The 14067-nt window shown below is 54.5% G+C and overlaps 8 protein-coding genes across 8 annotated transcripts; 4 read left to right on the top strand and 4 right to left on the bottom strand.

Moving 5' to 3' along the window:
* Positions 1-2755: 2755 nt before the first annotated feature.
* On the bottom strand, positions 2756-3814 carry ACO1O0_008236 (Alpha/Beta hydrolase protein; the record flags this gene model as incomplete). Its single annotated transcript, XM_083197600.1, has 5 exons — positions 2756-2853; positions 2919-3185; positions 3237-3315; positions 3374-3630; positions 3688-3814. The coding sequence occupies 5 exons, from the start codon at positions 3812-3814 to the stop codon at positions 2756-2758; spliced, it is 828 nt and encodes a 275-aa protein (XP_083047068.1).
* A 1183-nt stretch (positions 3815-4997) lies between these two features.
* ACO1O0_008235 (GIG1 family protein) lies at positions 4998-5757 on the top strand (the record flags this gene model as incomplete). The annotated part of the gene is made up of 2 exons (XM_083197599.1): positions 4998-5161; positions 5253-5757. The coding sequence occupies 2 exons, from the start codon at positions 4998-5000 to the stop codon at positions 5755-5757; spliced, it is 669 nt and encodes a 222-aa protein (XP_083047067.1).
* Positions 5758-5788: 31 nt separating this feature from the next.
* On the bottom strand, positions 5789-6277 carry ACO1O0_008234 (SND2/TMEM208 family protein; the record flags this gene model as incomplete). The annotated part of the gene is made up of 1 exon (XM_083197598.1): positions 5789-6277. One exon carries the CDS (start codon positions 6275-6277, stop codon positions 5789-5791), a length of 489 nt encoding a protein of 162 aa, XP_083047066.1.
* An 857-nt stretch (positions 6278-7134) lies between these two features.
* Positions 7135-9591, top strand: CDC27 (anaphase promoting complex subunit CDC27; the record flags this gene model as incomplete). The annotated part of the gene is made up of 1 exon (XM_083197597.1): positions 7135-9591. The coding sequence occupies one exon, from the start codon at positions 7135-7137 to the stop codon at positions 9589-9591; it is 2457 nt and encodes an 818-aa protein (XP_083047065.1).
* A 1145-nt stretch (positions 9592-10736) lies between these two features.
* Positions 10737-11238, top strand: HHF1_2 (histone H4; the record flags this gene model as incomplete). Its single annotated transcript, XM_083197596.1, has 3 exons — positions 10737-10746; positions 10870-11007; positions 11075-11238. 3 exons carry the CDS (start codon positions 10737-10739, stop codon positions 11236-11238), a joined length of 312 nt encoding a protein of 103 aa, XP_083047064.1.
* Positions 11239-11506: 268 nt separating this feature from the next.
* Positions 11507-12089, bottom strand: TRS20 (TRAPP subunit TRS20; the record flags this gene model as incomplete). The annotated part of the gene is made up of 2 exons (XM_083197595.1): positions 11507-11813; positions 11905-12089. The coding sequence occupies 2 exons, from the start codon at positions 12087-12089 to the stop codon at positions 11507-11509; spliced, it is 492 nt and encodes a 163-aa protein (XP_083047063.1).
* A 348-nt stretch (positions 12090-12437) lies between these two features.
* On the top strand, positions 12438-12833 carry ACO1O0_008230 (mitochondrial 54S ribosomal protein mL60; the record flags this gene model as incomplete). Its single annotated transcript, XM_083197594.1, has 2 exons — positions 12438-12717; positions 12781-12833. The coding sequence occupies 2 exons, from the start codon at positions 12438-12440 to the stop codon at positions 12831-12833; spliced, it is 333 nt and encodes a 110-aa protein (XP_083047062.1).
* A 341-nt stretch (positions 12834-13174) lies between these two features.
* On the bottom strand, positions 13175-13820 carry CBC2 (nuclear cap-binding subunit 2 family protein; the record flags this gene model as incomplete). Its single annotated transcript, XM_083197593.1, has 3 exons — positions 13175-13544; positions 13600-13700; positions 13755-13820. The coding sequence occupies 3 exons, from the start codon at positions 13818-13820 to the stop codon at positions 13175-13177; spliced, it is 537 nt and encodes a 178-aa protein (XP_083047061.1).
* Between the last annotated feature and the right edge of the window lie 247 nt (positions 13821-14067).

Below are 14067 nucleotides of genomic sequence, written 5' to 3'. Positions count from 1 at the left end.
TCTCCCCTGGGGCGGCACGTAAGAAGAAGGAGGAGAAGAAGAAGAAGAAAGAGAGGGAGGAGAGTCGTGATTGTGCTGTTGAGAATGCTGATACGGGTTGCTGCGCGGCGGACGTGGTGGTTGGTACTGTTGGCCGGGGAGTTGCTGGCGGTGGGTGGAAGCCGGCGGGTTGTAGGAGTTATCAAGGGCTAGGGGTGGCGGGGCGGATTGCTGCTCGGTGGGGCCAGCAGAGAAAATGGAAGACAAGTCTGGCGACCTTGGTGCGTAAGAGGAAGAGTCCTCCCCCGACATTGTCCCTCGTTTAAAACTGGTAGTAAAGTCTTGGCTCTCCCATAAAAACTTGGTTGTTCCAGCGCGATAAGATAAACCTAGAGCTCACTTCCGGTTTTGGAGGGGTAGCTCCGTGTTAGTCAGCCTCTTAAGAGGCTCTTCCCGAGCACAGTCGTGAACGAGGCAGAGCCACAGTGGCAATTGGGAGTCCCTAGAGGCGATTCAGGTAGGGAGGGTTAGGTTGTCTGGTCTTTGCCGATCGTTGGGGGGTATAGCAATGTGCGCGGAGGGGGTTGTGATTCAGTGCGTCGGGGCCTCTTGGCGCCCAAGCGGCAGCTAAGGTGGGATGGCGTCCTGTGCTAAACGTTCTCGTTGGAGAGAAGATGCGGATAGATCGGACTTTGTTGTTGGTGTGTACTGATGATAGATTGAGCTTTTGATGTGTCGGCGGACAAAAGCAGCTTAGAGGCGAAGTCATGAACTGTGGGTTTCAACCTAGGTAGTTCGTGGTTTCTTCTTGTGTTTGCTGGGTCCCTCCTGCCCGTCCAGGAGATGCCCGCGTTTGGAAGCAGGAGCGGCCGATATATCTGTTGGTTTGTTGGTCGAGAGAAAGCAGAGTCAAGCAAGTGGGTTGAGCAAGTAACAGACAAAGGTCAGTTCTTTGCTATCTGCGAGGCCGGATGAAAATGGCGGACAAGGAGCAAGGTACAAATACTCCGTACAGGTTGGAAATCCTTCTATTCGAGCTGAACGCTAGGGTTTGTCTACCTTAGCTGCTGAACAGGGTTTCTCTCGGCGGGGTTACAAGCTTCTCAAGTGACAAGTACTGCATGGGATCGCAGGTCGATACTCTGGCCTGTGCCGGCAGTTGGGAGGAATCGCTGATGCGGTCTCCCGCTCTCCTGCCTCTCGCACCAATATCTTTCACTCTCAGACCTTCAGCGTTCAGGCCTGGCCGAGCACCTTGATCTAAATGCGAACGACGGCTGTCCAACAAGCAAAACAAGGCTCGGCTGGACGAGAATGCCTGCACGCGACGCGGGTGTTGGCTAGTTGGTGGCAAAAATTTAAAGGCCTGCAAGGAATGCTAGGAGTGGGTGGTTGCCGATTGGATGAGATGTGATGAGTAAGATTGATAATCGCGAGCTCCGAGGCCGAAAATGCGGGAGGCTCAGCTCTCGGACGACGAGACGGACGGTGGGCTGGCCACAGGGAACGCCGGCCGTTTATATGCGTCGCAGCGAGTCTCTCAGGGGGGCCGTCACACATCCCCAATCAGGCAAAAGCCATGTTGATCACTTGTCAGCTCATCAACCTCTTGTCTCCGTCAGTTCCAATTTGTCTTTTTCTCGTCACTGCCACTGCAGATCAAACTTCCCCCCACCCATGAATGTATTCATTCATGCATCTCATTCTTTTAGGCTTCGGCTTTGCGCTCGACTGCCGATATTGAGTCAACCGTTGGCAATGAAACTTGGAGCGCAGCAGATGTCCGTGCCTTCCAGGTTCAATTCAGGTGGAGGCAGGTCTGGTAAACAGAAGTTGCACCTTCCGCGCTGGAGACGCGTGCTTGATGACTCACCCTCGTTAACTTCCAGGTTGAGCCGCCCACCACAAAGAACAACAACTCGCATGTGGGCGTTCCCGAAACTTTCTTGCCGCTGCGTGGATGGGTGCAGTATTCTGGCGCTTGATCGCTGGAATTTCCTATCCACCCAACTGGCTTGCGCCGACATGTTTGCCTCCCTTGCGATGTCTCATCCGCTGGACCAGCCAGCGGCGTACCGCCCTGCTAGAACTCGTGCCGATGGTTCGCGTCTTTGGCTGCAAACTTCGATTATCAGAGCCCAGTTAGGCATCCATTAATAGGCCACAAGAGGAGACACCTCAAACACACAATCCAGCCCTTGGCTGAGTTTTCATTTTCCGCATGTAGGTAAGAGAAACATATCCCTCTTGTTTTCACCCACCCGAGCAGTGATGACTCCCATTATATGAGCTTTATAAACCTGGAGAAGGCCTGGCGTTCAAGGAACCGCGCCCGACAAGGCTCTGGGTCCCGATGCGCCACATCCAAGGGCCTGTCTATGACCATTACTTGATCTAATCTGACTTCTATCCTCGCTCCTTCTGCACACCAACTTGACCTCTCGAGCGCCTCTTCATCTCACTGACAATGCATCTCAGACCGTATAGCCTCTTTTCCTCCGTGCTCGACATGAAGAGCGACGCTACAGGCCAAGCGTGAATTCCGCCTTCGATCCTCTCAGCACGGACTTCGACTCCAATTCTCTCGTGCCTCTTTAAGAAGTATTCAATGTCTGGGGCGAAGACTTCTTCCTCACCGTAGATGGCATAGATGCCACGTCCAGGGCTCGACGCCCGCCACAGTTTGTCATCTGTGCAACTCCCCGGCGACGCGGGAGTCTGGTTTACCATTGACTCCCCTGCATATTCGTGCGCGTATTTCCACAGTGTCTGCCGGTCAAGGTAGTCGACAGTCGACGGGCGGTGGCGGCTTGTTACGAGAGTCACCCACGGCGATATCAAAGTCGCTATCCACGGTAGGGGCAGTGCCGGTTCCTGCGGGATTGTTAGATTGCCGCCTGAACGGGCTCCTCTCATTCCTTGGCTGCTGCCTTGAGCACCCAACACCTGGAGTAGGCTAAGAATCAGGGCGCCGCCAGCAGAGTCACCTCCCACGCACACCTTGGACGGGTCCTTAGCCACATCGAGGACGTGCCTGTACCCTTGAACAACCTCGTTCACCTGCTTGGGGTATACGCCGTCAGGAACCAGTGTGTACTCGAGCGAGAATACGGCTGGGTTCTGGTAGCCTGCTTTTAAGAGCAAACTGTGCCACACTATCAAAAATTCCAAGTAGAAGTAAGCCGAACCTAGACCAAAGCCGCCACCTGGCCAGCGTCAGCATCGTCATGCTACAAGGAAGCGACATCCGAACCTACCGTGCACGTAGTATAGTACCAAATCGGGCGGCTGTTCTGGCTTATGCATGATCCAAATTCCCTGAAAGCGGTCCTTGCCCTACACAGAGTCAGCCCCGTCACCTGCCTGACGTGAGCTTGCAAGGATCCAGTAATACCTCGCCGTGGGCATACTCCCGCCACTGCACGGGGCTCGTCAAGTACCCGTGCCTGAGCATGCGCCATCGTAGAAACGGCCGCGACACCCACTGGGAGAAGAATACCCTGGCGACGTCGCGGGGAATGCTTGCAAACGCGTACCGGACGCAGCGCACCACAAAGTCTTCGAACAAAGTGGTGTCCTGAATGAACTTGGGCTGGGACGCCGTCCGGGTGAGGTAGCGCTGACGAACGAGCTGCACGGGGAGTTGGAACACTGAGATGGGTGTCTTAGATGAGCTCCCAAGCTAAGAAGGGGATCTCGAAGGCTTACGAAGGAAGGGGAGCGCCTGGACGGCAACAAGGACGGTGCGGATTATGCCGACCTGGATGAGGACCGTGGGAGAGAGGAATAAGACGAAGACGAGGCAGTCAATGAGACTGACTGGCCCAAGAATCATGGTGAGCAGGCTCGACTCAGGGTCACGGAACCTGGGTGGGATATATGCTCGCCGTCGGTCGGTCTCATTTCCTGCAAAGCTACGCGTCTGTGCCCCTACTCGTAGAGCCCACACGGCCTCAGGCGTCGATGGGAGTCTTGCCTAGTAGGCAATGGACGACCTTCCAAACCTGGCTCTCTAGGGAGATGGGGGGACAATGGGTAGACAAAGGCCAAAGATCTGGGGTTGTCCCGTCGGCGAAATAGACGAAGTGGCGCTGTGCGTACGAGTACGCTAATATCCGAAGTTGGACAAGGTTGGCATTCGCTGACGTTCAATTGCAAGGGCATAATACTCGTAATACTGGGTAACGTCCGAAGGCTCCGTGTGACGCGGAATGGGAATCATAATTGAAAACTACTATGAATATGCCAATTCACCGATATAATAATATATTCCATGTCGAATTTCCCTGATATTCAACCCAACGAGAATGATAATACCAGTCGTCCGCATTCGTTGTATCCGTAGTTTGGTTTCCACTATCCTGCTCTGTACATATGCAGGTCGGGGCAAGTGGCGAAAAACAGGAACTCATTAGGTATGCGTCGTATAATAATACTCAATACTCAAAGGTAAGTTTAGTCCTTGTGAGTCGAGTAGCTTAATCGGGTTATATTTAGTGCGTTCTCCTTTGTATATTTATAGGCTACTGATACTCTTTGAGAGTTTACTAGGTTGTTACTTCGTATTTCACTTGTGATAGTATTGGGTGCGGAACTTCATAGTGTCTCGGTTCTTTTGCAATGTTTATGAGATACCTATGCAGTGACTGAGCATGGCGACAGACATGTATGCCTGCACAAAGCGTAAGTCAAGAGTGGCATCTTCTGGATAGGAATACCCTGACGTAAATATAGCTTAGTTGCAGACCGTCTTGGACCTCATGTATTGTTGTCGACGGGCGGCATCTCCGCTTCGGGGTGGCCCCAATAAGCGCCTTTTTGGGGTTACTATTACCCGCTTGGCGCTGTCACGTTCCATAGCAACGATAGGTCTCAGCCCGGGTCCTCGTGCAGCTGCATGGCACTGCTCAGGTGGATTGAAATACTGCCAGCAGTGCCCACCGATGGGCCGTCTGGGTCTTGGGCCAACGAGTCCTTCCCACCAGCACTGTTCAACTTGTATTGACAAAGACTTGACCATGGGCGACGCTCCAGACAAAGCGGACATGGCAGCGGCCCTAGATGGGCAATTCCCCCTTACCGAACTCGACAAGAAGGTCCTGTCGCAGACGGATGAGGAGTTTGAGGCTCATGGATGGGAAGAGCTGAAGAAGATCATCGGTGCGTTCACCGTCATGGTCAAGTGCACAATGTTCCTGACGGGATCTTTGTTAAGTTTTCGTGCCTGCTGGCTAACATACGGTAGGAGCAAATGACCTGGACTTGTTTAAAAGAACTCCTTCAGATCTTCGCCACTACATATACTGGACAAGGAACGCCAAGGCTCAATATGGCTCCATCACCGCATTTATCCTCGCACACAGACTGCCTAAAGCTTGGGGCCAGCCTCCTTTCACGCCAGCTTCCACTACCCCTTTCGCAGACCCCTCCGACTATAAGATCCTCATCAACGACTGGCCGTACGGGTTGGAGCCCGGCATCGTCCACCTTGTCGTCTGGAGTCGCACCTTCATTCCCACTACCCCGGAGAAGGGGGATATGACGCCGGAGAGCAGGGCATTGATCGAAGACTTTGTACAGAGGCAATTCATCGCCCCACTAGGACCTGGTGGCGAGAAAAAGGTCTTATGGTTCAAGAATTGGGTAGCTCTGCAGAGTGTGCGCGCCCTCGAGCATTTTCATGTCATGGTGCGCGACGTTGATGACGATATCCTGGAGAAATGGACGGGACAGCGCCCGAGAAGAGGGCCGGATGGCCGACAGCTGTCAAATCCGTAGAGAAAATAAAGCAAGACCTGGTATCAAGCCTTTAAGCAGCCCTGCGAGACCTGCGGTTGGATTGCGGAGCGGCCGGAGCATCGTTGGCACCACCTTGCATTTGCGCTAGCTTCTGCCTGCCCATGCCTAGAAGCCCGGAACCAAGATAGAGGCCATACGCCGGGACCACAGCCCAGAGGAGCCAGCCCCAGTTACCAAAGATCATGGCGCAGAGGATAGAGCCCCAAGTGACCCAGATGACGTCGAACATGTACTCGGTCAGCCCCTGGGCATTCAGGTCTTCACCCGAGGCCTTGAGGGCTCCTGTGGCCGGGTCATACCGAGGCCGGCCGGTAGACTCCAAGACATACTCACAGGCGAAGCTAGGAACGGAGAGTAGGGCGTAGGTGAGGAGTGAGCGCGAGCTGAGGAGGAAGTGAAAGGCGATGAAGAGGATGTGGACCGTCGCGGAGCCAATGTGCAGATTGTTGAGGGAAGCCGCGTTGGACTTGGCACGGTCCTTCTTTGCCTTTTGGGCCATGATGTGAGGCGATTGTCTGGGGTTTCTTTCGTTGAAGGTGAGGAGGATGGCGTGGTGGGCTGTTGAACAGAGGTTTGGGAGATTAGCGCCAGCATGGCACCTGTCGTGAGGGTTGGAGGGTTGTTGCTGGGCAGAGTCGCTGGGGCCTCGCGCTCGTCCAATCAGGGAGCGACCAGCCAACGGGCACAACATCGCCATACCACGGGCGCGCCTGCGACCCTGCAGCGTCGCTTCGCCCTTTCTTTGTTGTCAGCTGCTTTGATTGAAGTTCATTCGGGGAACTTTACCCGCTGCCTCGACAACGACAGAGAGCAGGACCAGGAAACGAACCATGGACCGTTCGTCTCTCTAGAGCTTCTTTCCTTTGCTCTCTCTCTGTCGCTGTATTGCCCGCTTGCGTTCGTTGGAGGACCCACCGGTGTTTGGTTCAGATTCACACCCAAACTAACGGTCTGCGCGAGTCCCTCGCCAGTATCGCTACCGTCGCCGGATTTGGGTATCTGCCGCTCCCAGTCTGCTGGGAAGTTATACAAAGCTGGTAAGAACCGACTCTCTCCACTTCATTCTTCGTGGCCATCCCTACCATTGCTGCTGTCCAACTGCAGCGACCTGTGTTTTGGTTTGTGAACGTGGTATGCCCTCCGTGGCTAGCAACCAACGATCTTTGCAGTGGTAGCACTCGGAAAGGCCGCCACTAGGAGTAGATTCTTTGCTTCGTATGCTGAGAATGCCCAGAAGCCGCGATAATACCGACACCCCGCCCCGCTACCACATGTCCAGGCGGCATCGATGAGGCATTGCCAGCTTCCTGCCTCAGCTCCGACCGGATCTGTCGAGCGTGGCCAGCCTCTGCCAAGATGGCCCCGAACCCCATGGCCGTGAGCGGTCTTTTTCGGCAGACTGTCCACTACCACCTGGATAACGCTTCGTACGAGAGCGCCCTCTTCTTCGCCGAACGGTTCGCTGCCCAAGATCCGAAGTCGAGCGAGGCCGCCTACTTGGTGGCCCTCAGCCATATCTCTTTACGAGACTTTCGGTCCGCATACGACGTCTCGAAACCTTCCGGATATCGTGGGGTGCATTTAGGCTGTGCCTGGGTGTTCGCCCAGGCGTGCCTTGCTCTGGAAAGGTACAAGGATGGGATTTCCGCCCTGGAGAGGTCCAAGGCACTGTGGAACCAAAAACTATCCATAGGAAAGCACACAGCGACATCGCGAGCTGGGAGTCCCGATGCCTCTGCACTACTGTGCCTCTTAGGAAAGCTATACCGAGGGTACGACGATAAGAAGAAGGCCATCGGTTGCTTCGAGGAGGCACTTAAGCTCAACCCATTCATGTGGGATGCTTTTGTGATACTCTGTGATATGGGTGTTACTGTGCGGGTGCCCAATATTTTTAAAGCATCGGACCACCTTCTGCACAGCTTTGAGCAGGAAGTTTCTCTCTACCCTGCTGATCCGAAGGAGAATCCAGCGTCAAATAGTCTCGAGACAGCGAACAAGAAGCCGGCAACGAGACACGCAGCAGCCGAATGGGGTCCGGACCCTTTCGCGACGACCCTAGTATCGTCCGAAGCGATAGCCCCAGACGCCTTTATAGCTGAGGCGACTGCACACAACGATTTCATGTCCAAGATTCAAGCCGCCCGACAGAGGTTGACAAATACAACCAACAACACCTCTAGTATGGGTGGCTCAGAAACACCACCTGGATTCGTGTCGGGAGAATTGGCTGGCCCTCGCCCGGGTCACGGCCAGGAGCCACCACAAGCACCAACTCGGAAGGCACGACCAGTCCAAGGTGTGGATTCGGGCTTCGAGGCGCCGCCCAGGATGAATCATAGACTTGGAGCAAGGAGGACACGGGATAAGGATAACAGGGACGACCATGTGCAGGGCATTGCAGATGTCGTTTATCAGGAACTTGATCCTAGCAGTGCGGCGACAGAGAAGCAGCGGCCGACTGTCCCGACAGTCGAGCGCAAACGAACAGTATCAGGCTATCCCGTATCGAGACCAACAAACGCAGACGACTCAGGGACAAGGAGGAGTGCCAGGCTTAACACGTTCAAGCCGTCCTCGAAGGCCAACTCCGGTGCCGTGACTATAGGAGCGTCAACAGGACGGGAGTTGAAAAAGGCTAGGCCCCAGATCTCTCGCATAGTCCGGCCGGGCTCAAGCGGTTCCAATGTTGGTAGGGTCGTCAGTGGGAACCGCAAACCGGTCGACGATCGGCGAGTTGCGGACCAGGGAGAAACGACCAGGGCCAGGGAGGCTGTCTCTCAGCCCGCTGCCCCTAAGACCGTCGAGTCGGATACGGTCAAGATGGAAGAGGCGTTGAGATGGGTGCTAGATCTCATGAAGAAGCTTGGCAGCGGGTACTACTACCTATCACGTTTTCAGTGCGATGACTCGTTGCAGGCGCTGAGCTCACTGCCCGCTGCCCACCAGGGCACACCGTGGGTTCTGGCGCTCATGGGGCGGGCTCATTTTGAGCAAGCCGCGTACCCAGAGGCTGAGAAGTTCTTCCGAAAGATGCGCGTTCAAGCGCCCTCTCGTCTCGAGGACATGGAAGTGTACTCAACGATTCTGTGGCACCTAAAGCGGGAGACTGACCTCTCATTCCTGGCCCATGAACTGATTGATTCGGCGTGGCTCTCGCCCCAAGCGTGGTGTGCTGTGGGCAACGCTTGGTCCTTGGCGAGAGACCCGGAACAAGCCCTGCGCTGCTTCAAGAGGGCCACCCAGTTAAATCCCAAGTTTGCGTACGCCTTCACCCTCCAAGGACATGAGCATGTGGCAAACGAAGAGTATGATAAGGCCCTCACAGCCTATCGCCAGGCCATAGCGGCAGACCGCCGCCATTACAATGCGTATTATGGCATCGGAAAAGTACAACAGCGCCTAGGTGCGTACGACAACGCATTTGCCCACTTCAAAGCGGCGTCGACTATCAACCCCAACAATGCGGTTTTGATCTGCTGCATCGGCAAGGTGCTGGAGAAGCAGAAACAGATTATGCCGGCGCTACAGGCCTATACTAAGGCAGCGGAGCTCGCACCTCGGGCGGCGCAGACGCGTTACATGAAGGCACGAGGCCACCTCGCGGTTGGGCAAACCGAGGCAGCCCACAAGGAACTTATGATTCTGAAAGACTTGGCACCGGATGAGGGAACTGTACATTTCCTGCTCGGTACGCTCTACAGGACTGTGAATGATAGGCAGGCGGCAGTTCGGCATTTCACGATTGCGCTTGCGCTGGATCCCAAGGTCAGTCGATTATCGGTAATAGTTTTGTCGGCGAAAGTGTTCTAACTGTTGTGAGCAGGCTGGACCAAAAATCAAGGATGCAATTGAAAGCTTCGAGGATGATCAACCGATGGACGACTCCATGATAGAATGATGTCACGAGGACGACGGTTTTACACGATCTGCCCCCCTTTGATACCGCTATCATGACACGTTGGACAGTGTATCATGGGCTGGAAGGAGATGGGCACTAGTTACGAAGGATATAAGGACGGACAAAAGGACGCATTACGGAGTAACCCGGCGTGATCACGGGATCATGTTGCATGGCATTGGCGTTATTGAGGGGCGCAGGCGGCGCTGTATGCGGCTCGACTCAGGACGAGGAGTTGCCGACATGAAGTAAGGTAATTGATTTTGACATGTATAATACCCTAGCGAAGCATCCGTTACCTCGTTGTATAAATTAAGGCGGATGAAGAAAACTCAAAATGCGTCGTGAGAATTAAAGTTGTGAAAGGCTTTTAAACTTCGTCCAAGACGTCACCAAACAAGGCGTCACAAAATGTGTTTGGGAAGAACGCACGATAGGACTCCAAAAATTACTAACAACCAAGGTACTGGGTACTACGGGGTCACATGGAGAGACCATAGACTACGTAGTACTAGTTTAATAGCATGCACGCCTGGTGAACAATCTGGTATGTATCCTCGCAGCAAACCACGGTTTCTCTCACCGTGTTGTAAACAACACAGAAACGACGACAGGATGTAGAATTTCAGACGCGCCAAGACCTAAGAACACAAGCAATAACAATCAGCCTGCACCCAAAAAAGCGCCATCCATATTAGGCAGTGAGCAGCCAACCAGAAAATCCATAACGCTAGGTACAAGGTAGCCATTTTTCGTATTCCCCAAACGGGTTTAGATCAAGTTGCTTCCGGTTTATTTTGGCTCCAGCTGATCTGGCGCAGCACGCACGCCTGACACGCTTTCCCCCAGGAACCGGTCCACCTTGTGCCTTTGCTGGTCCCCCAAATTTACTGATTGCGAGCGCGTATAATAACTCGCATCTGCCACCCCCCACAGCGAGTCTTTTCCCTCTTTTCACTCCCGGCCTTTACGCATACTATTCACGTATCTTGCATCCCCACGTCATCGCGACTTGACTTCCATCAATTTAAATCTTCACACAACACCTTCCATCAACATGACTGGACGTGAGTAATCTTTAATTATATTGTTGTCATTTGACGATGCTGTCGTGCCTCGCGCCTCGGCACGTCGCCCATAACGCGTTAGTTTCTGCGTGTAGCCTAATGGTTGCTGACCTATTGCTCTAGGCGGAAAGGGTGGCAAGGGCCTCGGCAAGGGTGGTGCCAAGCGTCATCGCAAGATTTTGAAGGACAACATCCAGGGCATCACCAAGCCCGCTATCCGCCGTCTCGCCCGTCGTGGTGGTGTCAAGCGTATTTCTGCCAGTATGTTGCCGCCCCTTGGGACCTGCCCCCAACTTATGTGCCATGCCGATTTACTAACGCACCCCAGTGATCTACGAGGAGACCCGTGGTGTCCTGAAGACCTTCCTCGAGGGTGTCATCCGTGATGCCGTCACCTACACCGAGCACGCCAAGCGCAAGACTGTCACGTCGCTTGACGTTGTCTACGCCCTGAAGCGCCAGGGCCGCACCCTCTACGGTTTCGGTGGTTAAGCAACTTGCCTGTTTATGCAGCTTGGGGTTATCGGGACTTGGTCGGGTATATGGAATATTACGCGCAATTGCTTTTTAGGCGTTTGGGATGGGGATCATGATAACAGGGCGTCAGGAAGACGCGTCATGGAATGAATACCAACGAAATGGAACACATAACACGTGCCCCCCCTAAAAACGCGTTTTTTTTTGTGATGTGCCCACATAACAAGTGCTGTTTTCCGTAACTCCGAGGAACTATGTAATAATTGGTATCATGGAACAAGAATCAGAGATACTTGCGACCAGCCGCCGCCACCCTTGACCTGAACATCGGACTCCGCACCTCCATGTTGGCTTTGTAGAAGGGGCTCATTATGGCCTTAATCCAGTTCTCGTACACCTCAGCAAAGAACATCTTGATGGCTTCCTCGGTCGCTGGACTTGTTGGGTTGGCGCCGATGGCGGTCGAAGAGCGCGAAGAGCCCGAGCCTGTGGGCGTGATAGGATGATGGAGTAGGAGGAACTTGACGTTGCCAGCTGTAACGAAGCATGAGATGTAATTGTCAAAGAACTTATCGATGCACTTGAGGTACCTGTGTCCCTCCCCTATTAGCTACGGGAAGCTCAACATGTGGTGGGAGCGCGGCGAGCTGCTTCTAGACAGAGCTGGGGGCGACAACATACATCTGGCCATGTGACCACTGGACCTCCTCAGCAATGTCGAGACTTGAGTGTAGGATAAACTGATTCATATGCCTGACTTGGTCGGAGAAGCGCGACAGGCCGTCACCGCCATGCTTGGAGGTGCCGAACTCATACTCGAACAGTGGGTTGTCCTCCGTGCCGACAATGGCAAAGTAGTAGCTCATGGTGGCGCCGCGGTGGTCTGCATTGGCAATAGTCGGCGAGGCGGCGCACCAGAGAAGTTGGGCAGTCCTAGACCTTTCGGATTCCCTGGTGCATGCAGCTTGATAGTCAAGCCGTTTCGCTGACGTGGTGGTTGCTGATGTGCTTGGGGAAGTTGAAACCGGCCCCCCACGATGCGCTAGCGGGTGCCGGCGGTCGCGATATTCCGCTCCACCCTGCAGCCAGCATCCAGCCGCATTTGCACCTCACGCCCCCAAAAAGTCTTGAACCAGCGGCCCTCCCCATCGAGAGAGCCACACCCCCATCCTCGACCACAACCCGACGCCCAACGCACAACCCCAACCGAGAGGATGTTCGGCCCCTTCCGCATCACGAACCCGCTGTCGAGCGGCCTGCTGTGGAAGATCCCCTGGCGGCTCTCCAAGTTCCAGAAGCGCCGGCACCGGATGCGCCTGAGGGCCGTGGACAGCGTGGTCGCGACGGTGGACGCCGCGCTGGCCAAGAAGGGCCAGACGCTCGAGGCACTGGAGCGGTGGAAGGCCGAGATGCCCACCGAGGCCGAGATGCTGCCGAGGGACAAGTACACCGTGTTCGACCGCAAAGCGAAGCGGTACCGCAAGGGCATTCATCGTACGTTTCCGCTGGTTCCATGGAGATGCAGGATAGAATGGGTACTGACAAACTTGTTGGCAGGGGTTCCCAAATGGACGAGGGTGTCGCAGCGACTCAACCCCCCTGGTTATTAAGGGAAGTGATAGGAGAGAGAACGATTTGGAGAGTCAATTGCGTCTTGGAGGAATATTACGACCTTGCCGGGACGGCGAGACATCGACTACAACAACTACGTGTACAACATCTTGTTTGAATCTATGGGATATGGGGGCACGGGAGGCAATTGCTGCAAAACAGATACTTGTTGGATGGAAAGACGAAACACATGCATCATACTGTACATGTATTCATAGAAGCTCAACGTGGTTGAGCGCGAAGATGGGCGAATCTAGACCCAACTGCAAAATGGTTCGCAGAAATTCAGCACGAACCTTTCCCCCTCGATTTCAACCACAAAACGCTGCTTGGAGACTCCTTAACGCATATAACGCCCCTCCTCATCATAGTCCCTCAGACGCTCCGTCTGTATCGCCCGTCCCAGACCTCCGCGGCCCTCATCGTAGTCTTCTCTATACTCGTCGCGCACCTGTCCTCCCGACTTGCCGCGTCCGTACTGCCGTCCCTCCTCAAAGCCCGGGTCCATGTCTGTGCGGATGATGCGCTCGTCCAGCTTGGTGCCGCCAATGTACTTCATGCAGTCGAGGGCGTCCTGGTGGGTGTAGTACTCGACGAAGCAGAAACCGCAGGGGGTCTTGGTGAACCGGTCGAGACCCATGATCAGGCGCTTAATCTCGCCGCACTTTGAGAAGAGCTCGTAGACTTGCTCCTCGGTCGTGTAAAATGATCTGAAGAGATGTTAGACGAGAGGTAAAAACAGGCCCATTGGAGGTCGAGACGAACAGATTGCCAACGTAGAGTGTTGTCGCATCGGCGAGAGGATCGACAGCAGGCTGGGGGGGGGCTTCGGCGACTTCATCATCGCGATCGCGTCTGCGCCTGTTCTGGAAGACGTCAGTCCTTGAAACTCTGAGAAGAAAAGCCTCTGGCCAACTGACCCTGTTCTGGTAGTAGGCGCTTGGCCTGTCGAGGCGGTCGACGGTGTTTCTGGTCTCGGGCCTCATATTGAGGACGGGTTGGCGAAGCTCTGGGGCTCTTTGTGCGGAAAAGAGGCAGAATCGCGCAAGATTTGGGTCTCAATGTGTAAATCTGCTAATAATTATTCTCGGGAGAACTGCGCAACAAATGGATCTGTTCCAGATGAGCTCTTAGAGCGTGATCCTGCAGAACGAAAGTTTGTTGAAGCCGATTCTGGGGTGCAGCTCTGTCTGGCAGGCAGCTGGAAGGTGGGCCGCCTCACTGCTGCACAAT

Source organism: Amphichorda felina, assembly GCF_050947745.1.
Source record: "Amphichorda felina strain 45539 chromosome Unknown scaffold_8, whole genome shotgun sequence".
Lineage (NCBI taxonomy): Eukaryota > Fungi > Ascomycota > Sordariomycetes > Hypocreales > Bionectriaceae > Amphichorda > Amphichorda felina.
Note: the sequence above shows the minus strand (reverse complement) of the source record. Positions and strands in the feature narration are given on the sequence as shown.